Source organism: Uranotaenia lowii, chromosome 1 (genome assembly GCF_029784155.1).
Source record: "Uranotaenia lowii strain MFRU-FL chromosome 1, ASM2978415v1, whole genome shotgun sequence".
NCBI classification, from domain to species: domain Eukaryota; kingdom Metazoa; phylum Arthropoda; class Insecta; order Diptera; family Culicidae; genus Uranotaenia; species Uranotaenia lowii.
The window spans coordinates 176,628,795-176,655,654 of NC_073691.1; the positions used below are offsets into that span (position 1 = coordinate 176,628,795).

A 26,860-nucleotide genomic window follows, 5' to 3' on the forward strand; every position below is an offset into this window, starting at 1 on the left:
TTTTGACAATTTTGACAATTTTGACAGTTTTGACAATTTTGACAATTTTGACAATTTTGACAATTTTGACAATTTTGACAATTTTGACAATTTTGACAATTTTGACAATTTTGACAATTTTGACAATTTTGACAATTTTGACAATTTTGACAATTTTGACAATTTTGACAATTTTGACAATTTTGACAATTTTGACAATTTTGACAATTTTGACAATTTTGACAATTTTGACAATTTTGACAATTTTGACAATTTTGACAATTTTGACAATTTTGACAATTTTGACAATTTTGAAAATTTTGACAATTTTGACAATTTTGACAATTTTGACAATTTTGACAATTTTGACAATTTTGACAATTTTGACAACTTTGACAATTTTTTCAATTTTGACAATTTTGACAATTTTGACAATTTTGACAATTTTGACAATTTTGACAATTTTGATAATTTTGACAATTTTGACAATTTTGACAATTTTGACAATATTGACATTTTTTTTAACAATGTCAATATTGTTTGCAGTTTTAATCTTAATCATCCATATCCAAATATGATTGGATTCATATGGCTCAATGAGAAGCTAAAAAAATAATTAGTTCAGTATCTGAGTTCTTATTCACTCAAACTTATGGTTTTGATTGATGGTTTTGTGAATTTCGATGCTCTCACTAATGAGCTTGAAATAAATTTTCTAATTGATAAGGCAGATTGATGTATGGATTACACAGGTCCGCAAATTGAAAGAAATATTCCATCACCAGTGCCAACTAAATAACATCATTTTTCATAAATTATGACCCAAGTTATGCGATAATTCTCCTGGGTTCTTCCATTCATCATCATCATAATCATCCATCAGTTTTTTTCTAATGGGAGTAAACATAATGGTAAAGCGTCAAAATATACGAACCGAATGTTTTTTTTTTGCCAGTTTATAATTTCTCTAGAAGAAAATTTTCCGCTGAACAACTTCGTCGAAGACCGGAACTTCCTATCTTATTACACAAAAAAGTTATCAGGTGTTGAATGGGGGTATGTCTTTTGATATTGAAAAACAATAAACTGAATTGACATCACTGCTGGTTGCCTAGCAAGGTATTGCATGACTTACTTTTCATGCAATACTTCGCAAGGCCCCAGCAGTGATTTCAATGGAATTTATTGTTCATCAATGCCAAAAGACATACCCCCGTTTAACAGCTAAAAACTTTTTTGTATAATAAGATACGAAGTTACGGTTTTCTACAAAGTTGTTTTGCGGAAAATTTACTTAAGAAAATTAATAAAATGGCTCCAAACCCATTAGCCGGCTCGGTTCCACAGAAGAAACAAAAATGATGTTGATTTTTCAGTACTAAATATTCAATTTTCCTATCCAAACCTTAGTTCAAACTTACTCATATAAACGTTACTTTAAAATTTTGCAAAATATCATAGATGAGTTTAAAACCAAAACAAATTTTTCTAGACTTCACTTTGAAAAATTCAAAAATGACCCCAAATCGACTCAGTCTACTGTTAATGCTTTTTTTTGTAAGAAAATTGATGCACACTTTAGTGCCACCTAGCCAAAAAAATTGACTTGATCATAAGACACCATAAAAAGGTTCAATAAAAATTTACGAAAATTGAAATAAGTTAGCTCTGGAGGAAATTTCGTGTTGACCAGTGTTATCTGACGGGGTGCCAAGAATTTACCGGCCTCTAACCACTCATTCGAGGCCGCTCATTATCTGCATGGTTTCGAGCATCCGGCTCCAAATGGATGGTCTAATTAAGGTTCACGTTTCTCCTTCATTTGCCAGGTCTGCGGGATGGATGATTTGATTCTGCGGAGTACCGATTTGTTCAATTAATACACAACCTTTTATCCGACTATACAATTTCCCCTCAACACAGCACCTTAATCTCCTCAACTCTAAGTTAAAGTATGGGTTGAGCGGCTTCTGCTACTGCTTATGTGAACTACCTACTAGAAACTCGCTTAGTCGTACTGCGGATGTCAGGAGTACTCGTGGCTGTGGCTACTGGAGGAATGTTGCGAATTGTGTTGATGCTGGGACGAGGACCCCTGGGAGGAATTCCCGTGTCGAGGCAGGAAGTTAAGGGCCTGCAGCTCACTGATGTCCGTCGTCTGATGCAGTGGCTCGTGCTTGTTGTTGTTTTCCAGCACATTGACGACGCTGACCACGGACCGTTTTGTGCCGGCCCCAATTCCTGCTCCTCCTCCCCCACCGATGACACCATGATGGAGCGGATAAGAACCGGGCCCTCCATTTCCGCTTCCGGCTGCCGCCGTCGGACGCATTCGGTACTCCTCGGCACTGTGGTATTGCGGTCGCCACCGGACCGAAAGTGACCGATGATGGTGATCTGTGGAAAGGCGAAAATGGAAATACCATGTTAGAAGATGAGGTGCTGAACAGCAGCGGCCTGCCAATCCCATGCCAATGGAAAGGTGCCGACGTGGACGCCATGGGCGTTTCTGAATGTCGAACTAGTTGATTGACGTCATTCGGTAATCGTTCTGTTGCATCTGTTTGGTTCAGCGGACGGGCAAGTTTCTTGCTGTAGGAACAAATGCGTGAATTACAGCTTCCCAAACTAAATGGGCAGAATGAATACAATGGATCGATTTAGTTGGACATGTCTTATATTTTGACCCTTTGTCCTACCATCTTATTTTTGACGAAAAAGTTCTACTTCTCATGCTTTGCTCATGCTCATTACAGTTACGTTTCGCTTTTTTTTAACATACATAGGATTTGATTTTAATCGAATTTTAAACGAAGCCATTATATTTTTTGTTTCAATGAATTTTCCGTTTTTTTTTTGTCAAAAACTGCATTCAAAACTAACTCAACACATCCGATCAGATTAATATCGATCTGAAACTTTGCGATAATTTTAATATTCATTATCGCTGGCTGCTTACTTATTCAGTTTTAAGAATCTGAAATGGCTTGCAGAACTCGAACGTCTCCTCAAATGTCAAAAGCCACCAAGTGTGTCTTTAGTTTGCCTATGTAGAAATACGCCTATGTAATTGAAAACTTAACAAGGATTTAATAAAATTCATAGAAATCATCATGTAAAAGCTGAACTATCTAATCTTATTGTTTGGAAATTTTGGACAGGTAAAGATTTAAAAACCGAATTCACAATCAGAGTTCAAGTAAAAAAAAAGTGAATGCTAAATAAAAGAGTTTTTGATATCTAACAAAACAACTTCTTCTGATATTGAAATCTTCTTTGCTCGCTCCCGAATCATGAGATATCTTATAACATTTCAGCTTTAATTTCATCCGTTCTGATGCTGTGGCTTGATTATTTAATAGGATTTGGTACCTAGTTCTGAATTGAACATTGGAAAGCTCGGTCGTCGGTCAGCTTTCTATGAAGGCCACTTGTTTTTTTTTTGCCCGAAACCGCAACGCAACGTTTCCCGAAAGGCGGAAGAAGCCAAGCGTTTTAACCTTTTGCATCGCGTGGGATTCCGGCCACCGACTTCCTTCCCCGGAGATTACTTAGGGTGAGATTACGGGATAAAATTTGATTGTCAGTCGTACGGAACGCTGGACTTGGTCCAACCAAAGTCTGTTTTGGGCAGCCGGAAGTCAATGCTCAGCAGTCGGCGGAGAGAGATTGTTTGGATTTCTTAACAACCCACTTACGTAGAATCCAGGAGGGACAATAAAAATCTATGCGTGTGTGTAGGGGTGGCATTTTTATTTTGGAAGAAGTAAGATTTCGAATAAAGTGGAAATTTTTCGGTTCAACAGCCTTTTGCTTCCAGAGCATGAACAGGTTATTATACCTTCACCTAGGAGGGTATGAGCAAAAAAAAAAGGCAGAGGAAAGTTCCGTGAGAGGAAAATTCAAAGTTTATATAGCCAACGATTTCGAGCAATACCTTCTGGTTGATGTTTACGAACCAAAACTTTTGAATCTCTATCCCGCGGTTCCTTAGCGTAAATTCAAACCAAAACTGCCTTAAACAGAATAGCCTAATTTTCGTAAATAACCTTTACGCTTAGCTGTCATTTTTTTTTTATAAAGTCTACACTGCCGGCCTAAAGTATAAGATCAGTTCCTTAAAATATAGATGCTCTTGAGGGTTACCCAGCATAATTTTCATGTCCAATGTGTATTTTTTAAGTATCCAGGTTCAAGTGATGAAAATAAAAATTGTTTTTTAAGTCGCTTGAAAGTTTTATATGAGACACAATTCTGACCAGAAATATCATAAACATGAAGGAAAAGTGTTCCATATTTACCATGATTTAATTTTCCGCATATAACAACCAAAATTAAATCCGTTCATTAAACAGATCATGTGAACTTTAATTAAACAAACATTATAGTTATTTAAATATATCTTCGAAGAATTCAGGTAAAACTCCATTTTTTATTGTATACCCAATTTGGACATCTTGTGTGGATGTGCCAAAGCTGTAAAATGATGGTATCTAAAGCCCGCTTTTCCAACGTTTTAGTATCAACAAACGTTGCTAATAACACCCTGCTCGACTCCTTGAAAGAATCTCTTAAAAATTAGATCCGTGAGAGTATTCTTCAAGTAGTTCGAAATGAACTCCGAGCAAATCCTCTTCCGGTAAACGTTTGCGCAACTCCAGTCCTCAATCCGAGAAATAGGTCATCTGTGAGTTCAGCCGTTGTTTCATCTGCCAATCTTAAGGGTCGCCGTGAAAAACCAATAGTTGTGGACAACGTTACTAAACGGCAACAAAAATTGTTAGGTGCTGTAGGTACCGGTGCAGCCAATAATGAAATCGCCACCAACAACAATCTTTATTCAACACCTCCGTCATTTTGGTTGTATCTCTCTGGCATTCTTCCTAACGCTCCCGATGATAGTGTTCTGCAATTCGTTCGCTCTCAACTTGGAACTGATGAAGTCCAGCTCAAAAAGTTGGTGCAAAATCGCTCTATCGTTAACCGTCAACTAACCGTATACTATCAGAATGCAGGTGGTATGCGTACAAAAACCAATCAATTTCTACTCGCACTCAAGGATTATGTAAATAAGGTAGTGTCGAGAGCTTTATTGGATTTTTTTGTGACGTCAAAAAAACGATTGTATCGAAAATTCATATGAGAATGGTAGGAATTTCAAAGAAAACCACATTTTAGAACAAAATCGAATTCCAATTTCATTTTGATTTTGTTGTAAGGCCTCTATTTCACTATGTTATCAAATTTTTTTTAACCTTTGAAGATTGCATTATGTTTTTTTTTTCTTAATTTATTATTGAATGCAATGTCGGCTTGAAGCTAAAACGTGCAAAAATGAAGAAAATATCAGTTTCGAAAAGGTCTAGCTGGTAAATATTGAAAGTTCAACTGATTGTAATGATTTTAATCCAACCGGTTTACCATATACAATTCTTATGTAGAACAATTAAAATCAATTCATGATTGTTAACCCAGTTTACTGAAATGCCAATAAAAGGTTGTGGTTTTGTATAAAAAATTGTATTTTGATCACTTTATTGTAATAAGGAGCTTAAACGGCACTGATTTGAACATTTTCATGGAAATCTTCGAGATAATTTTTAAGTTTTGCAAATTTCAGTGGTGAAAATCCACAATTTTTTCGAACTTCGATGGTCTTTTTTAAAGAAAAATTATTCGAAAATGCAATTTTTTAAGCACCCATCTTGAAGAGCAAGAATCCTTCTACAATAACATGTTTTCAAAGTGGGAAATTTCCAGCAGATTCTTCGAATTATTATCGAAAAAGAAAAATTTCCTAATAAATCAACAGATTTTTCGTGATTGTGACGTCTCAGCCTGTACCAATACTAAAGCAAGGCTGCCTTGGCACTACCTTCTTTAAATATTCCTTGACTCGCACTATCCTCATGTGAATACGCTTGTCATGATCACAGAAACTTGGTTGAAAGATGACATAGCAAGCTCTGAATTAGCTTTGAAATACAGTATTTACCGCAATGATAGAAATTCTAATACAAGTCAGCTGAGACGAGGTGGAGGCGTATTGATTGCAGTAAAGCATGGCATCGATGCAGTCTCTGTAGCAGTACCTGAATGTGATCATTTAGAGCAAATCGTTGTGCGAATCAAGGATCAATGCCGTTTCGTCTGCTTGTGCTGTGGTTACTTCAGACCTAATAGCGAAACTACTCTATATTCGTCCCATATGTCAGCAATTGATCGTTTAACGAGCTCCGCAACTAGCAAGAGATTATCACCGTAGCCGGGGATTGTAACCTACCGAACTTAAACTGGAGTTTTGACGAGGATACTAATAGTTTTCTGCCAGTAAACGCCTCAACTGAACAGGAACTGGCTGTAATTGAGTGCACTATTGCATCTGGTTTATCTCAGATGTGCTCTCTCGTTAACGCAAATGGCAGAATTCTCAACTTAATATTCTTGAATAGACCAGATCTTGCGAAAATTGTAAAACCACCACACGCCATTTTCAACACCGATCGACCTCATCACCCTTCAATTTTATTAATTGACAATCCTTACGGAGCTTGTAGTATGGACACAGTTCACCCCGTATCTTGTGAATTAGATTTTATGCACTGTGATGCCGATCGTGCGATAGAATCGTTAGCCTAAACAAATTGGATCTCTACTTTTGCCAATCTGGATATCGACAGTGCACTTTCTATATTCTATGACCACCTTTGGGGTATACTTCGTGAGTGCACCCCTCCCAGACGACCAAACCGACATAAGCCGTTTAAGCTTCCTTGGTGGAACTCGGAACTTCGTAGAAGCCGCAACTCAGTTCGGAAAGCTCGCAAACGTTACTTCAAGGATAAATCTGATCATAACAAGACTATGGTTTAGAAGTTGAGTACTCAGCCCTGCGAAACACTGCCTTTAAACGATACATATTAAACATCGAACGCAACGTAAAGCAAAATCCATCGAGTTTTTAGAAATTTATGAACAACCGTCGCCTCAAAAATTCGATTCCATTTTCTGTATCGTTTTATGGACGCACCTCGAGTAGCATCAAGGAATCGGCTGACTTATTTTCGGAATTCATCAGCAGCGTCTAATCCTGATTGCTCTGATACCTATTTTGGAACTCTGCCGAACTATGACGTCAGGCTCCCGCAACCTCTATTTACCGATCAGGAAGTGCTAAACGTTCTCAGTTCGCTCGATCCATCGAAAGGTCCAGGTCCAGATGGCATTCCATCGTCATTGGTTCCGAGATTAGCTGTACCTCTTGCAACACCGCTTTGTTTAATTTTCAACCGATCAATCTCAGAAGGTGTTTTTCCTAGCCATTGGAAAATCGCTTCTATATCGCCGATTCATAAGTCTGGGAATGCGCATCGTGTGGAGAACTACCGGCCAATTTCAATCCTCTGATGTTTTTCAAAAGTGCTGGAAGTTTTGATGTACGAAAGGCTCTATTCAGCAGCTACTTCGATGTTTGCCGAAGTCCAGCACGGGTTTATCCGGAAGAGATCAACGTTGACCAACTTGATGTGCTATGCCAGTGACCTGCATACTGCAACTGATAAAAAACTGCAAGTGGACTCAATATACGTCGACTTTGCCAAGGCCTTCGACAAAGTACCTCATATGGTCGTGATGGAGAAAATAAAACGTTATGGTTTCCCTAAATGGGTAAGCAACAGGTTGCACTCTTACCTGCTTAATCGTCAAGGCTGCGTAAATATCCGTGGAATTCACTCCACTATGTTTACTATGCCGTCTGGTGTTCGGCAAGGTATTCACTTAGGACCACTTATTTCGTGATTTTCATAAACGACTTAGCAACTGTCTTTCAATCGCCTACTACTGTTCGCAGATGATTTGAAAATCTACCGGATCGTTGACTCAAGAGTGGACTGCGCTGCGCTTCAAGAAGACATTAACAGACTTCTCGCATGGTGTGAAAAACATGGAATGGAAGTAAACGCCGATAAGTGCAAGTGCATCAGCTTTTTTAGAACCAGAAACTCTTTGGTCTTCGATTACGCTTTTGGTGGCACTCAGACCGAAAGAGTTAAGGATCTTGGAGTTACCTTTGATCAGAAGCTCTCGTTTAATCAGCATATCGCAACAACAACAGCTAAAGCCTTCGCATTGTTTGGATTCCTGCGACTAGTTTATCAATAGCTAATTCAGTTCGGAACATTTAGGATATATGAAACCAAATGAAACAATTAAAATAAACGCTTATGTGGTTTAGATGCTGCATAAATCAAGAGGCTAAATTTTTTAACAATTCTAATAAAACTTTAACTGCAAAAACAAATGAGAGTTTGCTTTCATTCAATTTCCTAGGCCCCTCGCACTATTCCTCTTTCTTTTTTCCTTCAATTTTTACCATTTCATAGAGTTTCTAGCCTTCTGTCCTAGACTGGCCTAATCTGGAAAAATGTCCCTCTTTTTTAAATACCAAAAATTTACATCAAACTACATCAAACTACATCAAAAACTTCACCGAAACTATACATTTACGAAGGAAAAAAGCTGAACTCTCACATAAATCTCACTGTTTGCTTCTAAACATGTTTATTTCATCAGGAAGGGTATTTGTTCGCGAGCCTTCGAAAAATAGATATTTCAAGGTTTTGAACTAGCATTTTTACTAACATTTGATATTTTCTGAAACAAACCAAGTTTTTCCCAACATGAAACTCAACTTATAGGTTTTTAAACTTAGAAAAAAGTTTTGAGATATTTTAACTTTAGGCTTAGTTATTGATGATCATGTGGAAAAATTTCATGTTGATCAAAGTTACCCCGGTGATCAATGTTAACCCGGATAACGATACATTTTTATTAGCTGAATGCATTCAAATCATGATCTTAGTCGCAAAAACAACAGAAGACATTTTGACTGGAGGACATATATTAAAAAAAAAAAGATTAATATTTGTAGATTTATCCGAGCTGTATAGTGACTGGAAAATGGATTTAATACTTTTTGTTCACCTTGAATCAGAATAAGTCTTTGTGGAATAAAGTATCAAAAATTGGCTGAGATAAAAAGGAACCAAATATTTGTATTTTCAAGAAACTTTCGATCGGTAATGTACACACTTGCATATGTACCTTCTTCGATACTGAAAGAACCACAATACTTACACGACCGATGCCGACCGAGTTCCGAGTTGGAGTTTTTGTTGTACAGCACCCCCTGCGGCATCCCGTTGGACATCCGGGATTTCAGGAACTGCAGACAGCAGAAGCAGATGATTTCCTGGAAGTAAACCCGGAACCTGTTTGCGAGATGGGATGGAAATCGAAACAGAAGAAAGAAAATTGAAAAATTCCTTCTCGGCCCTACTCATGCAGTAAAGTACTTTGGTATTTAGGAAATAACGGGTGTCCGATGAAAAGTGATTTTTTGAAACGAAAACAAACACATAGATAGGACTCAATGGAACTTGATGTTTCTTCGAGAAGAATAACTGATATTTTTTTTTTTTGTTTTTCCTAGTGTTGCCAACATAACAAACGTTGCCATAGAAATTTAAAAAAGATAGAGGTGAAATGAACTTTTTCACTTAGAGGAAAGACCTGTTTCTAGAGAGTCAAGAGAGTAATTTCCATAGTGAAAGGAAGTTTTAAGCGTTTTACAGAATGGTATTGAAATTATTCTCATTTTCCATTGAACACCCGTTAAACAGTAAGAGAACCCACCGGCTGTTCATCCAGTAGTAGATGATCGGATTGACCATGGCATTGGACATGGCCAGCCAGTAGAATCCGAGGTACAGTTGCTGCACGTAGCTGCTGGAGGTCATCTGATTGTTGTGGTAGGCGTACACGAAAAATAGATGGTACGGGAGCCAGCAGATGCCGAAAATCGTAACCACGATGATGAACATTCGCACAACCTGGAAAAAGGGAAGAAAAAGGCATCCTAAATAACCAGTGAGTATAGCACCCCGGCGATGTTTCCGGTTGAGTATTATTGAAATTTGTGAACAAGATGGGGCTTTATCATTTGTGAAACTGTTTGCAAACAACGCTGAACAAGGTTCAAAGACAATGTTACTGAATTCGTAAATTGAACTGAGTATTGCGTTATAGTCGTTTCTTCCTGATACTTAATCAAATACTTTTGATGCAAAGCCATTGGCAGGTTTTTCTCCAAATGCTCTGATTAATTGAACGAATAACGATAGTTTCGGCAAAATCCTTAAAAAAATAAAAAGATGTATTGAGTGGTGGTACAGTTTGTAAGTAAATGGTTATTATATTGATATTAGGATGATGGAGTTTCAACAAAGCTACTAAACAAACATAATTCAAATTATATTTCTCTGGAACATTTTTTAAACGCAGTCTTTATAGTTCAATCAGAAACTCGATGCTAATGGAAGTTACTTTTTTTAACTTTGAAACGGCATGCTTCAAAATCATAGGACAGAAGCTGAAATTTTATTTATCTGAAAACTTACATGCTTTAACTAGAATCTTCCTTGTAGAAAAAGCAACTCGATTTCAACGTCCATAATATTTTTTTTTAATTTCCCAACCCCATACCCCATACAACCAGAGGACAAAGACAAAAGCTAACGATAAATTGGAAGTTGAGTCATGGAAAGTGTAGAACGGAGTATGAGAAGAAAGGAGTAGGTAGAGTAGAGTAAATTAAAAAAAGTTAAAAGTAGATTAGAGCACAGTAGAGCAGAGTTGAGTAGTGTAGAGTTGAGTTGAGTAGAACAGAGCACATCTGAGAAGAGAACAGTAGACCAGAGCAGAGTAGAGTAGAGTAGGGTAGAGAAAGGTAAAGTTGAGTAAAATAGAGTAGAGCAAAGTACAGTAGAGTAAATTAGAAGAGGGTAGGGTAGAGTAGAGTAGAGAAAAGAAAAGAAAAGTAGAGTACAGTAGAATACTGTAGAGTGAGTAGAATAGAATAAAATATAGTAGAGCAGAGTAGAGTAGAGTAAAGTAGAGCAGTGCAGATAAGAGTACAGTAGAGCAGAGTAGAGTAGAGTAGAGTAAAGAAGAGCAGTGCAGAGTAGAATCGAGTAGAGTAGAGTAAAGTAAAGCAGAACAGAGTAGAGAAGAGTACAATAAGGTAGAATAGAGTAGGATAGAGTAAAGTGGAGTAGAAAAAAGTAGAAAAAAGTAGAGAAGAGTAGAGAAGAGCAGAGAAGAGTAGAGAAAAGTATTGTACAGTAGAGTTCAGAAAAGTTTTTTTTAATATCTTTATTATAGAGATTTTCAGCTATAATAAAGATATTAAAAAAAAAACTTTACTGTACTCTACTGTACTGTACAGTAAAGTTCAGTAGAGTACAGTAAATTAAAGTAAAGTAGAGTAAAGTAGGGTAGATTAGAGTAGAGTAGAGTAGAGTAGAATAGAGTAATGTAAAGTGGAGAAAAGGAGAGTCGAGTAGAGTAGAGTAGAGTAGAGTAGAATAAAGGAGAGCACAACAGAGTATAATAGAGTAAAGTAGAGAAGAGTAGAGGAAAGAAGAATACAGTAGAGTACTGTAAAGTTCAGTAGAGTACAGTAAAGTAAAGAAGAGTAGAGTTGAGTAGAGTAGAGTAGAGTAGAATAGAGTAGGGTAGAGTAAAGAAGAGTAGAGTAGAGTAGAGTGAAGTAAAGTAGAGTAGAATAGAGTAGAGTAGAGTAGAGTAGAGAAGAGTAGAGTAGAGTAGAGTAGAGTAGAGTAAAGTTGAGTGGAGAAAAGAAGAGTAGAGTAGAGTAGAAGTAGAGTAGAAAAGAGTAAAGTAGAGTAGAGTAGAGTAGAGTAGAGATAAGGAGAGTAGAGTTGAGTTGTGTAGAGTAGAGTAGAGTAGAGTAGAGTAGAGTAGAAGAGAGTATTGTAGAATAGAGTAGAGTAGAGTAGAGTAGAGTAGAGTAGAGTAGAGTAGAGTAGAGTAGAGTAGAGTAGAGTAGAGTAGAGGAGAGTAAAGTAGAGTAGAGTAGAGGAGGGTAGTAGAGTAGAGTAGAGTAGAATAGAGTAGAGTAGAGTAGAGTAGAGTAGAGTAGAGTAGAATTGAGTAGAGTAGAGTAGAGTAGAGTAGAGTAGAATAGAGTATAGTAGAGTAGAGTAGAGTAGAGTAGAGATAAGGAGAGTAGAGTTAAATAGAGAAGAGTAGAGTAGAGTGGAGTAGTGTAGTGTAGAGTAGAGTAGAGTAGAGTAGAGTAGAGTAAAGTTGAGTGGAGAAAAGGAGAATAGAGTAGAAGTAGAGTAGAGTAGAGTAAAGTAGAGTAGAGTAGAGTAGAGTAGAGCATCACTGGCATCACTGATATGGTGATTGGTTGTGGTTTGCAAAGCTCCTTGTAAAATTATTCAAACTAAGTGTTATTTATTATCTTTTATTTAAATATTTCTTGTTAAACTAAAGAATAAGTGTCCCTAGTGAACATATATGTGAAATTTCATCATTATTTTATCGTTTTCTACTTTTAATAGCTATCATAAATCTCAACAATACATTTTTTTAACTCGTGGTTTGTATACTTGTATTGCGTGTTGAGGTAAGCTGTGAACAAATTACTCTATATTCGAGCAGTTCCGATCAGTGAGTAGGTACTGGACATCAGGTGAGTCTCAGTAGTTCTTTTAAGTGAACAGCTCACGACTCACTACGTATGTTTTAATACAAAAAATTGATACGATTAATCACGATGATTTGCTCCTTTCGTTCCGATCTCCACTGATTCGGCATAACACTGGAATTAACCGCATAAAAATAAACAACAACAACAACAAAAAACACCGACATACGTAAGTGTCCTGGAATCGCTGTTGAGACTCGGCTAGCAAAAGTGCGTGCTGGTGTAGATTTAGCATTCTGAAAAGAAGCACACAATTGTTGGCACACACTCTATCGTGGGCCGACAGTTGATGGTTCTGGCCCCTTATAAGCAACGAACGAAAGCTATTGTTTTAAGTCCAATAAGTTCTGGCCCGGCAAAAGATTCTGTATCTGTTGCAAGTAAATGGAACGCAACTAGAACATTATCGAGTAGCGCATTTACTGCAATATGTTTTATCGCGAAAGCCTAAGTTTGATTACCATTAAAAGCTGAATGTATGAGAACTGATGTAAGAACTGTTGCCCCTGATGCTGAATGGATGTATGATACCTCGCGTAGAAAATTCGTTCTGACGCTGAATGGGTGTTTTATGTCTCGCATAGGAGTGTAACCTATATTAATGATTATCTGACGCTGAATGGATTCTTGAATCCCGCGTAGATTGCTTTTGCGTGAAAGTATTCAAGGTATTGAAACTTATTTAGCGTTGTTATGATTTTTTCACCTCTGGGAGAACTCTGTTTCACATCTTTTATCCTAATTTGTTTCCCTCTGATACCCGTTTTAAACCATCAGCTGTCATTTTCCACATTTTAAAATTCCTCTATTCTTGATTGCTCGGAATGTTTTGTAACCTTTTCAATTTACGTTAGTTTTTATTTATTATTATTGTTTGTTTACTTGTCATTCACATATTATTAGCGGTATTATTCAAAATTTCATTTCGTAAATAATCCATTTGAATTTATTTGAGCCCAGTAAAACTACTTTGGTTTCGAATTCGAATTGCTTTCAGATTATTGTGATATAAAAAAAACATTTAAAAATGGCAAACATAATTGATAGTGTTGATTCGATTTGCACGGACTGCAATAAAATTGAAAAAAATCCAAACTCTCTTTTAACGTGCGCTTATTGCTTTTCTTGTGTACACTTTCGATGCCGTAACATTGTGGGAAGTGCCGCTCGGAAGATACGGGATAGTATTTACTTCTGTAGTCCTAACTGCTCTGAAATTTACGCTAAAATTATACAAATAAATCAATTATCATCTAGCTCATCTATAATTTCTGCTATAAGCGCGGAGCTCAAAACAACCGTGCAGAGTGCTGTGGCAACGGAGATGCAGGTAATAAAGAACGAGTTCAAATCGGTCACTGCTGCAATTGAGGCTTCTCAAGACTTTCTATCTTCGAAGTTTGAAGAAATTCAAACCGACTTCAAAGATTTGAAAGTCGAGAATGAGAACCTCAAGAGCGAAGTTTCCGATTTGAAAAGCTCTCAGGCATTACTTACGAACAAAGTGCATAAGTTGGAAGTTAACTTGAATAAAATCAATAATGACTCAATATCTAAAAATGCTATGTTTTTTGGGATTCCATCTACCAACAACGAAGATACTGTTGAGCTAGTTTGCAAAACATGTCGTACATTTGGGTTTGATATTAAACCGGATCAACTTGAAAACGTTACCAGATTGTACTCTTCGAAAAAAACTGTAGATCGTTTAGCACCTATAAAAATAGTTTTCAAGGATATTTCAGTTAAAGAAGCTCTATTTCTTAAAAAAAAAACTTTTGGTAAACTAAGTTCTTCCACAGTAGACCCGAACTTTGTAATTGATGGTAAAAGTTTCAACGTTACCCTGCGAGACGAATTAACTTCATTTTCTATGGAACTTTTGAACGATCTTCGCGAGTCTCAACAAATTTTAGGTTTGCAATACGTTTGGCCAGGTAGGAGAGGAGCAATACTTGTAAAGAAAGATACTAATTCTAAACCTGAAATAGTTAAAGATAGAAATGATCTGGCTCGGTGAAGAGCAAATATCTGGCTAACTCTGAAGTCAATGTTTCACTATCTAGCCATTTGACACCATCCCCTAAACGTAAAAGATCATAATCTACACACATTTGTTTATTATTTTAATATAAAAATTTTCTAGTTTTTCTCTTAACATATTTGTAATTCATCCAAAATGGATCAAGTTATTAATAAATATCATGTAACTGTAGACGATTTCAATTCTTCAGTTCAAATCAGTCATCAAAATAATTTGTGTATCTTTCAGTGGAACATTTGTAGCATGAATAACTTTGAAAAATTCGACAGCATTTTGCTAACTGTTGAATCTATAAATGCGTGTATTGATGTGATTGTTATAAGCGAAACGTGGTTGAAGGAAGAAAATTGTTCGTTGTATAACATACCTGGATATAATTCATATTTTTCATGTAGAGAGCAGTCGTACGGAGGCCTTGCAGTGTACGTTAAACAAAATTTAAACTGTAGAGTTACAAAAAACTTATGTCTTGAAGGTTTCCACTGCATTGGCATTGAAATAAAAATAAAAGACCAAATTTTCGATGTGTATGGTGTATACAAACCTCCATCGTTTCCTGTTATGAATTTTTTTTCAATTCTTGAAAATTTGTTGTCTTCCGTTCCCCAGAATCACTCTTGTTTCTTGGTTGGTGACATCAACCTACCTGTTAACATGACTAGCAATAGTAACGTACAAAAATACATATCACTTTTAGAATCCTACGGTTTTGTATGTTCGAACACACTGTTCACAAGACCCAGGAGTAAAAATGTTCTTGATCACGTTATTTGCAAGCACAGTGATTTAGCACTCGTTAGAAACGACACTATCGGCAATAATATTAGTGACCACTCTCAAGTTATTACGACTCTAAGATTGTCCTCAAATAAATGTAAAACTATTCTGCATAAAAATATCATCGATCGTGCAAGATTAAACAGTTTATTCTCTGATTACCTTAAAAGTGTACAAATTATCGAAAATCCTGAGAATTGTTTGAAAGAAATATGTACCGTTTACGATAGACTAGTATCGGAATGTACCAAACAAATAACACGAGAAATGAAATTGAAAGGAAAGCCTTGCCCATGGATGTCTTTTGATCTATGTACATTAATCAAAATAAAAAATAATTATATAAAACGTTTAAAACGGAATCCCCAAGATTCACACTTACAAGAAATGTTAAAACATATCTCTAAGAAGGTAGAACAATGTAAGAAGAAATGTAAAGCTTCCTACTATGAAAATTTGCTCAGCAACACAACAAGCTCCAAAGTGTGGAAAGGCATTAACTCAATTTTAGGAAAAGGTAATTCTAATAATGGAATGAAACTTAAAGTTAATAATATCCTTCTCAAGACAAACCCCGAAGTATGCGAAGCTTTTAACAATCACTTCACGAAAATTGGTAAAGATCTAGCAACAACTATTCATAACGATCCTGAATCTGACCCGTTATCCTTTACTAATCGTGTCTCTAACTCCATTTTCCTATATCCGGGAACAAAAAACGAAGTGGTCTTAATTATAAATTCTCTTAAAAACAAAAAATGCTGTGGCCACGATCAGATCCCTAATTACTTATTAAAGGGAAACTGCGATGATTTCTCTCGAATTCTTTGTCAATGCTTTAACAAAATCGTAGAAACAGGACAGTATCCTGACTTTCTCAAAATAGCAAGAGTCGTACCAATTTTCAAGTCAGGAGACAGTCTTGATGTTAACAACTACCGTCCGATTACTACTTTAAGTATTTTCAGCAAAGTATTTGAAAAAATGTTGATTAATAGGATGAATAAATTCTTGGAAGAAAATAATATCCTTTATAATCTACAGTATGGATTTCGAGCTGGTTCTAGCACCTCAATTGCTACCTGTGAACTTGTCGACACGATAATCGAAAACATAGATTCAAAAAACATAGTCGGGGCTTTGTTTTTAGACCTGAAAAAGGCTTTTGACACCTTGAACCACGATATACTGTTAAAAAAACTAGATTCTTATGGGATTCGGGGAATCGCGAACGATGTTATTCGCAGTTATCTGTCAGGTCGAAAACAATATGTATCAGTGAATAATACCAACAGTTCTTTACAAAACATGAGCATTGGAGTCCCTCAAGGGAGTAATATTGGACCGCTGCTATTTCTGCTTTATGTCAATGATATCCAGAACATTCCCTTACATGGCATCCCAAGACTGTTTGCAGACGATACGGCCCTTTTTTATCCAGGGAAATGTCCTAGGCTTATTGTTAAGCAAATTGAAGAAGATCTTACAGTTCTTTTGAGATATTTTAATGCAAATCTTCTTACTCTAAATTTTCCGGAAACAAAATATATGGTGTTTCATTCAGCAAGAAAAATAGTTCCCAGTCATGAAGATCCTGTAGTCAATGATAACGTGATTGAGAAAGTTGTGAACTTCAAATACCTTGGGCTATTATTAGATGACACCTTATCATGGAAATATCATATAATGCAATTGGAAAGCAAGGTCTCATCACTGTGTGGAATCCTTTGGCGTATAAAGCAATTTGTGCCACGTCATGTCTTACTAAAATTCTATCACGCATTTGTCAATTCTATTCTAAATTATTTAATCATTCTTTGGGGAAGAGCATCTGTATCCCTACTAACACGCCTACAAACACTGCAGAACCGTTGCCTGAAAACAATATTTAATCTTCCATTACTGTTTCCAACTTTCCATCTTTATTCTGAAAGATCCCACAATATTTTGCCCCTTACAGAAATGTGTGACTTACAAACCATCTTATTTGTGTTTGATAATCTTCATTCTTCAACCAATAGAAATATGAGCTTTACCATGGGAGTCCGAACCCATAATACCCGACAATCAAGTCATCTTCAGCGTAGTAGATCATCGACTACACTAGGTCAACGAAGAATCTCCTTCATTGGGCCTACCAAATATAATAGTTTACCCAATCGAATCAAAATCATCAACAGTCGATCCGCCTTTAAAACAAATTTGATACAATATCTCAAAGGAATTCATGTTCGTTAACCACCAACCATCGTATCAGTCATAGTAATTTTAGTTTTTTTTGTTTACCTTTAAATATTTTATTTTAGTTCAGTTTTTTTTTTTTAATTTAGTTTTAAGACAGCTTTAGTTTTAATTTTTTCTTCATATCTTTTAACCTAATTTTAATTTTGTAAATTTTTGTCGTATTCTGTGGATCTCTTAAAAGGATATATTTCCACTGAGATTCACACGTTAACGTAAATTTAGATATTTTTTCTCGTCCATTCCTTCGCATATAGCTTAAAAAAAAATTTGGTTCCCAGCATGAGTAGAGTCTTGTTCGCGTTTTGTTATTTGTATGCTGTCGACATGCTGGGAACAGTAGCGTCCATTACCAGGGGACTCAATTGAGTTTTTTGGTGTGGGGGAGTGTGGCGGGCAATTTAAAGGTAAAAAAAAAAAAAAAAAAAAAAAAAAAAAAAAAAAAAAAAAAAAAAAAGGAGAGTAGAGTTGAGTAGTGTAGAGTAGAGTAGAGAAGAGTAGAGTAGTGTAAAGTAGAATATAGTAGAGTAGAGTAGAGTAGAGTAGAGTAGTACAGAGTAGAGAAGAGTAGAGTAGAGATAAGGAGAGTAGAGTTAAATAGAGTAGAGTAGAGTAGAGTAGAGTAGAGTAGAGTTGAGTAGAGTAGAGTAGAGTGGAGTAGAGTAGAGTAGAGTAGAGTAGAGTGAAGTTGAGTGGAGAAAAGGAGAGTAGAGTAGAGTACAAGTAGAGTAGATAAGAGTAGAGTAGAGTAGAGTAGAGTAGAATAGGATAAAGTAGAATAGAGTAGAGTAGAGTAGAGATAAGGAGAGTAGAGTTAAATGGAGTAGAGTAGAGTAGAATAGAGTAGAGTAGAGTAGAGTAGAGTGAAGTAGTGTAGCGTAGAGTAGAGTAGAGTAGAGTAGAGTAGAGTAGAGTAGAGTAAAGTAGAGCAGAACAGAGTATAATAGAGTAAAGTAGAGAAGAGTAGAGAAAAGAAGAATACAGTAGAGTACAGTAAAGTTCAGTAGAGTACAGCAAAGTTAAGTAGAGTTGAGTTGAGTAGAGTAGAGTAGAGAAGAGTAGAATAGAGTAGGGTAGAGTAAAGTAGAGTAGAGTAGAGTAGAGTAGAGTAAAGTAGAGTAGAGTAGAGTAGAGTAGAGTAGAGTAGAGTAGAGTAGAGTAGAGTATAGTAGAGTAGAGTTGAGTAGAGTAGAGTGAAGATGAGTGGAGAAAAGGAGAGTAGAGTAGAGTAGAGTAGAGTAAAGTAGAGTAGAGTTGAGTAGAGTAGAGATAAGGAGAGTAGAGTAGAGTAGTGTAGAGTAGAGTAGTGTAAAGTAGAATATAGTAGAGTAGAGTAGAGTAGAGTAGAGTAGAGTAGAGTAGAATAGAGCACTGTAGAATAAAGTGGAGTAAAGTAGAGTAGAGTAGAGTAGAGGAGAGTAGAGTAGAGTAGAGGAGGGTAGAGTAGAGTTGAGTAGAGTAGAGTAGAGTAGAGTATAGTAGAGTTGAGTAGAGTAGAGTAGAGTAGAGTAGAGTAGAGTAGAGTAGAGTAGTTTAGAGTAGAGTTGAGTAGAGTAGAGTAGAGTAGAATAAAGTAAAGTAGAGCAGAACAGAGTATAACAGAGTAAAGTAGAGTAGATTTATGCTTAGAAGAGAAAAGTTGAGTAGAGTAGGGTAGAGTAGAGAAGGATAGAGTAGCAAACACGCTCCTTTTTTCAAACATAAAATTTAGCTATTTTGGTTCAAAACAGCAGGTCGGTGGCAGCCTTAAACTTTGAGTTTGACTGGGTATTCGCAAAGTTAGTTCGGTGGGTGAACTCAAAATTAAGATTGTTTCACTTTTTTCGGGTCGTGAAAAAAAAAGGTTTCAAGGTTCATTTATGGATTTTAAGTATGAGCAATTACTTAGTAATTGAATAGCTTTAGCAAGGTTCAGGAATTGCCGCAAGCTGAGGACTGACGCGACTCTGGGCTGCCATCCGTTAGACCATCACTGGGTGCAATAGCATTTTGTTAGGATTGTTGTGGATGTTTACTGCTGGTTTTGTTTGATGTTCCTATCCCTAGGCGCAGGATGCCCAGTGCCGTCAGTTGATTGTTGCATTCCAATAACTTCAGGATTCGGTTCTCCAACCGTGAAATTCCTTCAAAGACCGCTCCGAGATTCTGGATCAAACAGTTTGTCAATTTCTTCTTGTGAAAAGACGTGATAAATTTCACATGATGATGACTACCAGAAAATATGTTGTTACATTTTTCATGACTACCCGATCAGGAGGGAAAAACTAAATTATATCAAGATGAGATATTTTGATACTAATATTTTCCTATCTAAATGAGTTATTATTCAGTACTCGTAGGATGTTAAAATATCTCAAATTATATTAAAAAATCTATGCGAGCATAGCTAAATTATATCAATTTTAGATATGCTCCTTACAAGATTATATCTCGTTCAGATAGCATAGTTTGATATTGGGCAGAACAAAACATATCACAATTATAACTTATCAAGATATGAGTGCTTCGAGAAAATTTTCTAGTGGAATGTCAATCACCCACATAATTTGCTAAAACCATGCCCCATTTTTGGTTTCCCAAAACTTGGATTCAATTTTATGAATCTGTTGAACAAAACTCATAAACGTACGGTTTGGGCCGATGACTTCGATGTCCGTGTTTCAGAAAAAGTTGTACGTATATGAAAATAAGATATAATCATTTAATTTTAGGACTGTCCGAAAAAAATCTTGATCATTGAAAATGAGCTCAACCCCATTCAAGTCTGTCAATCAGAATAAAATATAATTCAGATTGGAGAAACTTTAAATCGAAAATTCGTAGTACCTAATTATAACTGAATCAGATGTTAATACACAGCAAAAATTATTTCCTGTAAAATTACGCAAATGTCCTGTAACAAAAAGGAGCAGGACATTCACCGTAATTTTACAGGTCGAAAAACAAATTACGTGACAATTAATTTTCAGTGCTGTAATAATAAAAGAATCTTCGTTAACTTTCAAGGAAAACAATTGAAAATTACAGGTTTTGTTAATTACAGGTTGATTTATTTTAAAGGTTGCAGTTTCAGTGACACGTAATAGTCAAATTTTTTTTCTGTGTATCTTGGTGAGATACGCTTGAGTTATTATTTTGATATGCTCTCCTGATCGGGTAATGTTCGGCAAAATTTTGCTGCATCGATCCGGTTCTCGTTCAAACAGAATGAACCAAAAAGCGCTTTCACCCACGATAGGCTTTAAACGGCAGGAAAAAAGGATCAGTTTTAAGTTCGAAGTTCGAAATCCATTTTGAACCGTCGCAAATAGGAAAAGGAAACGGAACTTTGAGTTCATAGAATCGAATCATGGTCAAACTTAAATTTGAGTTTGAAAAAAGGAGCGTATGGAGAAGATAAAAGTACAGGAGAGTAGGGAAACGTTTAGTAGAGTAGAGTACAGTAGATTAGAGTAAGGCAGAGTACGGTAAAGTAGAGTAAGGTAGAGAAAAATAGATTACAGTTCAGTAGAAGAGAGTAGAGTAGAGTAGAGTAGAGTAGAGTAGAGTAGAGTAGAGTAGAGTAGAGTAGAGTAGAGTAGAGTAAAGTAGAGTAGAGTAGAGTAGAGTAGAGTAGAGTAGAGTAGAGTAGAGTAGAGTAGAGTAGAGTAGAGTAGAGTAGAGTAGAATAGAGTAGAGTAGAGTAGAGTAGAGTAGAGTAGAGTAGAGTAGAGTAGAGTAAAGTTGAGTGGAGAAAAGGAGAGTAGAGTAGAGTAGAGATAAAGAGAGTATAGTAGATAAGAGTAGAGAAGAGTAGAGTATAGTAGGGGAGAATTAGAGTAAAGCAGAGTAGAGTAGAGTAGAGCAGAGTAGAGTAGAGGGAGGAATTTCTTCATTTTTTATGGGAGTTTAACCCGTTAGGGTCATTCTTCTTCGATTACAATAAGGAAGAATAAGGTGTATTAGAGGAGAGCAGAGAAAAGTAGAGAAAAATAGTGAAAAGTGATCAGCCAGTCCGATCTGCCATAACTTGTAAGACAACTATGTTATGGTCAAAAAAAACTTGCATATTTTTTGAACAGTCAGACTATTTGGTGAAAATCATCAGAAAATGATGAAACTCTGGCTAAAGTTCTAAAGAAGTTAGTCCCCAAAAATATTTCAACTGAATATCTATAAAGCAAGTTCAACTCATTAGCTTCCAAATCAGCTTACCAGATAAACAATACGTTGTTTGATAACAGAAATACGCGTGAAACTGCATGTTTTCAAAGACTGATCCCAAACTTTTGGCCGTTACACCATGCTACGTGGTGATCCCAAACGTTTGAACGATGATTTAAGTAGCTATTTTATATATTTTAAGTACATTGCTAATTTTTCGCACAGAATTAATAAAATGTATTATGTTGAGTATGAAAAAAGGATTTGGATGCAACTCGAATTTTGAAATTTGGTCCATCCCACCCTGAGATGACCGGCTTTTTTTTATTTAAAGTTCGGTTTTGGAAAAGTGTATCAACTTTAAGCTAAATTTAAGTCATATAAACTCAATAATAACATTTTATCAAATACATCCAATGAAGTTTTTGCTCACGATCTCTTGAATGAGATCAAAAGAATTCCAATATGTTATAAGATGGCTGAGATATGGCCGATCAAAATTTTCATGTTTTTGACGGGATGATCCCAAACTTTTGGCCAGCAATGTATATTAAGGTTTAGTAACAGTTTTTCTTTAACAACTCTTTACCGCAACGAATATTTTATGAATGTAGCAGATCACTATCAATTGCTAACAAATCATTTCGATAACTAGAAAAGTTTCTGGACAAGGTATTAGATGTAATGGAACGAACGAAGAACAGATGTTTCATCTTCGGACAAATGGAACCGACGTTGCTTGCCCTACGTAAGTATGTTAATCAGGGATAATTAGAGCAAATTACCAGCGCCGAACATTGTTTCGCGATTCTAATTAGAATACAAATCAAAACATTCATCGAAAGCAGCCATCAATCAGGACGAGGAGAGATTATCCGTGCGCCGCCTTGCAGATTTCGGTCCAACGCATTTATAGCTCCCGCATTTCCCGAAACTGATGATGTAATGCCCTCCTCCACTCGCCAACGTAATTCCCGGTTTTAATCCCAGATCACTAAGGAATTCGGAGAAAATTAACAGAAAACTTTTACCACTTTGCATCGTTCGGTTGCGGTAAATTGTTGCGCCTTGTTTGGGGATCTGTTAATTTGAGCGCTGGTAAGGGGCCTTAATTGCAAATCACCTTTGCGCGATTCGATTCTGGGATCTGTTTGATCAGTTCTTCTTCAACTGATTGTTCAAGAGCATTTTAACTTAGCACTATCACTATCTATCTTAGACCAATTTCAAGCAAACCTCAACTAAAGTACCGAATTTGTCTTTAAATCATTGGGAAATAATATTCGGTAGTTTCGTTGAAAGAAATTGAAAAGTGCGATGGTGAAGCGTTGGGAATTCACGATTCCAATCGGTTATTTTTCGATAACTTTTAGTTCAAAGAAAAAACGTTTGATTTAAATTGATGATTTTATTAAATGAAATAATTTTTGTAAATGAGACCTCACGCTGAAATGAGCCCATTAGTTTTTGAAGTTTGTCATTAGAGAGCAAAATATCAAAAACCTCAAATGGATCCTTCGTTCAAAAGTATTTGCATTTCAGTTCAAGCTATTTTTGCCTTCCAATATTAATGGTGTAAATAATCCAGCCTCATAATCTCTTTTGAGTCCGTAATCTGTTCCATCATAGAGAAAACAATTTTCTTGCCTCACCGTGAATTTTTCCGGATTTTCAGTCTTGCCGATAGCTAAGTCTGATGCTGAACGATTTTTGGGGTTTTTTTTTTATAGGATGCCTCTTTACGAGACTTAGGAACCGGCTGCTGCTACTGACTCAGACGTTTAATGGTGCATTTTACCGGCATGTTAAATGGGGTTTTTCCCAAGTTTAGAACCATATTCATTTAGCTCCCCTTCCAGTCAGGCAAACTTCCGCCACTTTCTCTTCTAGCCTGTTGCCTTCATAATCGAAGAAAATTTAATTTCATCGACCCGAAAATGGGAGCTTGTCTCTCTTCCCCACCAACAATGCCAAACGCGCTTAGTGGTCGGGTGGTGAATGAAACTCAATCATGGGGGGATAAGACTGGCATTTTCACCAGACCCACCGGGCAGGCTGGGAAGTTTTTTTTTTTTTTCAAAGGAAGGGATTATCGTTTCGAGAGCAACTTAGTAAGCATCTCTGTCGCGATGGGATACCGGACGGCTTTGTTGCTGAAGTGATTCCGGGAAAACTCTCGGATACTTACCTTCTGTGTTGCTGAAAGCAATCTCCAATCGAAGGTGAATGTTGAAACAGAGCCTTAAGATGAGCTTTGGTAAAGGTTAAGTAAATGAAAAGTTGAAACCGAAATCTATTGACAAGAAAGATTATCCATGAAAAGATTTGAAACTTGAGGAAATCGATAACGTCAATGACATTATCTTTCAATCAAAACACCATACTAAGCCAGAAATAACACGTCCCGTTTCAATCGAAAAAGTTCACTTCTGTCTTCTGTCTCTTCTGTCTTTTCTGTCTCTTCAGTCTCTTATGTCTCTTCTGTCTCTTCTGTCTCTCCTGTCTCTTATGTCTCTTCTGTCTCTTCTGCCTTTTCTGTCTCTTCTGTCTCTTCTGTCTGTTCTGTATTTTCTGTCTCTTCTATCTCTTCTGTCTCTTCTGTCTCTCCTGTCTCTCCTGTCTCTTCTGCCTCTTCTGTTTTTTCTGTCTCCTGTCTTCTGTCTTCTGTCTTCTGTCTTCTGTCTTCTGTCTTCTGTCTTCTGTCTTCTGTCTTCTGTCTTCTGTCTTCTGTCTTCTGTCTTCTGTCTTCTGTCTTCTGTCTTCTGTCTTCTGTCTTCTGTCTTCTGTCTTCTGTCTTTTGTCTTTTGTCTTCTGTCTTCTGTCTTCTGTCTTCTGTCTTCTGTCTTCTGTCTTCTGTCTTCTGTCTTCTGTCTTCTGTCTTCTGTCTTCTGTCTTCTGTCTTCTGTCTTCTGTCTTCTGTCTTCTGTCTTCTGTCTTCTGTCTTCTGTCTTCTGTCTTCTGTCTTCTGTCTTCTGTCTTCTGTCTTCTGTCTTCTGTCTTCTGTCTTCTGTCTTCTGTCTTCTGTCTTCTGTCTTCTGTCTTCTGTCTTCTGTCTTCTGTCTTCTGTCTTCTGTCTTCTGTCTTCTGTCTTCTGTCTTCTGTCTTCTGTCTTCTGTCTTCTGTCTTCTGTCTTCTGTCTTCTGTCTTCTGTCTTCTGTCTTCTGTCTTCTGTCTTCTGTCTTCTGTCTTCTGTCTTCTGTCTTTTGTCTTCTGTCTTCTGTCTTCTGTCTTCTGTCTTCTGTCTTCTGTCTTCTGTCTTCTGTCTTCTGTCTTCTGTCTTCTGTCTTCTGTCTTCTGTCTTCTGTCTTCTGTCTTCTGTCTTCTGTCTTCTGTCTTCTGTCTTCTGTCTTCTGTCTTCTGTCTTCTGTCTTCTGTCTTCTGTCTTCTGTCTTCTGTCTTCTGTCTTCTGTCTTCTGTCTTCTGTCTTCTGTCTTCTGTCTTCTGTCTTCTGTCTTCTGTCTTCTGTCTTCTGTCTTCTGTCTTCTGTCTTCTGTCTTCTGTCTTCTGTCTTCTGTCTTCTGTCTTCTGTCTTCTGTCTTCTGTCTTCTGTCTTCTGTCTTCTGTCTTCTGTCTTCTGTCTTCTGTCTTCTGTCTTCTGTCTTCTGTCTTCTGTCTTCTGTCTTCTGTCTTCTGTCTTCTGTCTTCTGTCTTCTGTCTTCTGTCTTCTGTCTTCTGTCTTCTGTCTTCTGTCTTCTGTCTTCTGTCTTCTGTCTTCTGTCTTCTGTCTTCTGTCTTCTGTCTTCTGTCTCTGTCTTCTGTCTTCTGTCTTCTGTCTTCTGTCTTCTGTCTTCTGTCTTCTGTCTTCTGTCTTCTGTCTTCTGTCTTCTGTCTTCTGTCTTCTGTCTTCTGTCTTCTGTCTTCTGTCTTCTGTCTTCTGTCTTCTGTCTTCTGTCTTCTGTCTTCTGTCTTCTGTCTTCTGTCTTCTGTCTTCTGTCTTCTGTCTTCTGTCTTCTGTCTTCTGTCTTCTGTCTTCTGTCTTCTGTCTTCTGTCTTCTGTCTTCTGTCTTCTGTCTTCTGTCTTCTGTCTTCTGTCTTCTGTCTTCTGTCTTCTGTCTTCTGTCTTCTGTCTTCTGTCTTCTGTCTTCTGTCTTCTGTCTTCTGTCTTCTGTCTTCTGTCTTCTGTCTTCTGTCTTCTGTCTTCTGTCTTCTGTCTTCTGTCTTCTGTCTTCTGTCTTCTGTCTTCTGTCTTCTGTCTTCTGTCTTCTGTCTTCTGTCTTCTGTCTTCTGTCTTCTGTCTTCTGTCTTCTGTCTTCTGTCTTCTGTCTTCTGTCTTCTGTCTTCTGTCTTCTGTCTTCTGTCTTCTGTCTTCTGTCTTCTGTCTTCTGTCTTCTGTCTTCTGTCTTCTGTCTTCTGTCTTCTGTCTTCTGTCTTCTGTCTTCTGTCTTCTGTCTTCTGTCTTCTGTCTTCTGTCTTCTGTCTTCTGTCTTCTGTCTTCTGTCTTCTGTCTTCTGTCTTCTGTCTTCTGTCTTCTGTCTTCTGTCTTCTGTCTTCTGTCTTCTGTCTTCTGTCTTCTGTCTTCTGTCTTCTGTCTTCTGTCTTCTGTCTTCTGTCTTCTGTCTTCTGTCTTCTGTCTTCTGTCTTCTGTCTTCTGTCTTCTGTCTTCTGTCTTCTGTCTTCTGTCTTCTGTCTTCTGTCTTCTGTCTTCTGTCTTCTGTCTTCTGTCTTCTGTCTTCTGTCTTCTGTCTTCTGTCTTCTGTCTTCTGTCTTCTGTCTTCTGTCTTCTGTCTTCTGTCTTCTGTCTTCTGTCTTCTGTCTTCTGTCTTCTGTCTTCTGTCTTCTGTCTTCTGTCTTCTGTCTTCTGTCTTCTGTCTTCTGTCTTCTGTCTTCTGTCTTCTGTCTTCTGTCTTCTGTCTTCTGTCTTCTGTCTTCTGTCTTCTGTCTTCTGTCTTCTGTCTTCTGTCTTCTGTCTTCTGTCTTCTGTCTTCTGTCTTCTGTCTTCTGTCTTCTGTCTTCTGTCTTCTGTCTTCTGTCTTCTGTCTTCTGTCTTCTGTCTTCTGTCTTCTGTCTTCTGTCTTCTGTCTTCTGTCTTCTGTCTTCTGTCTTCTGTCTTCTGTCTTCTGTCTTCTGTCTTCTGTCTTCTGTCTTCTGTCTTCTGTCTT

General features: G+C 37.0%; 1 protein-coding gene across 1 annotated transcript in view; it reads right to left on the reverse strand.

Moving 5' to 3' along the window:
* Positions 1–527: 527 nt before the first annotated feature.
* The window catches only part of LOC129737563 (tachykinin-like peptides receptor 86C), a 264,810-nt gene continuing 238,477 nt past the window's right edge, over positions 528–26,860 (reverse strand). Inside the window, exons 8-10 of the mRNA XM_055728725.1 lie at positions 9,676–9,872; positions 9,118–9,251; positions 528–2,376 (exon numbers count right to left, since the gene is read on the reverse strand). Coding sequence (XP_055584700.1) covers positions 2,006–2,376; positions 9,118–9,251; positions 9,676–9,872 — 702 coding nt within the window. The 3' untranslated portion in view covers positions 528–2,005. The remainder of the gene's footprint in view (positions 2,377–9,117; positions 9,252–9,675; positions 9,873–26,860) is intronic.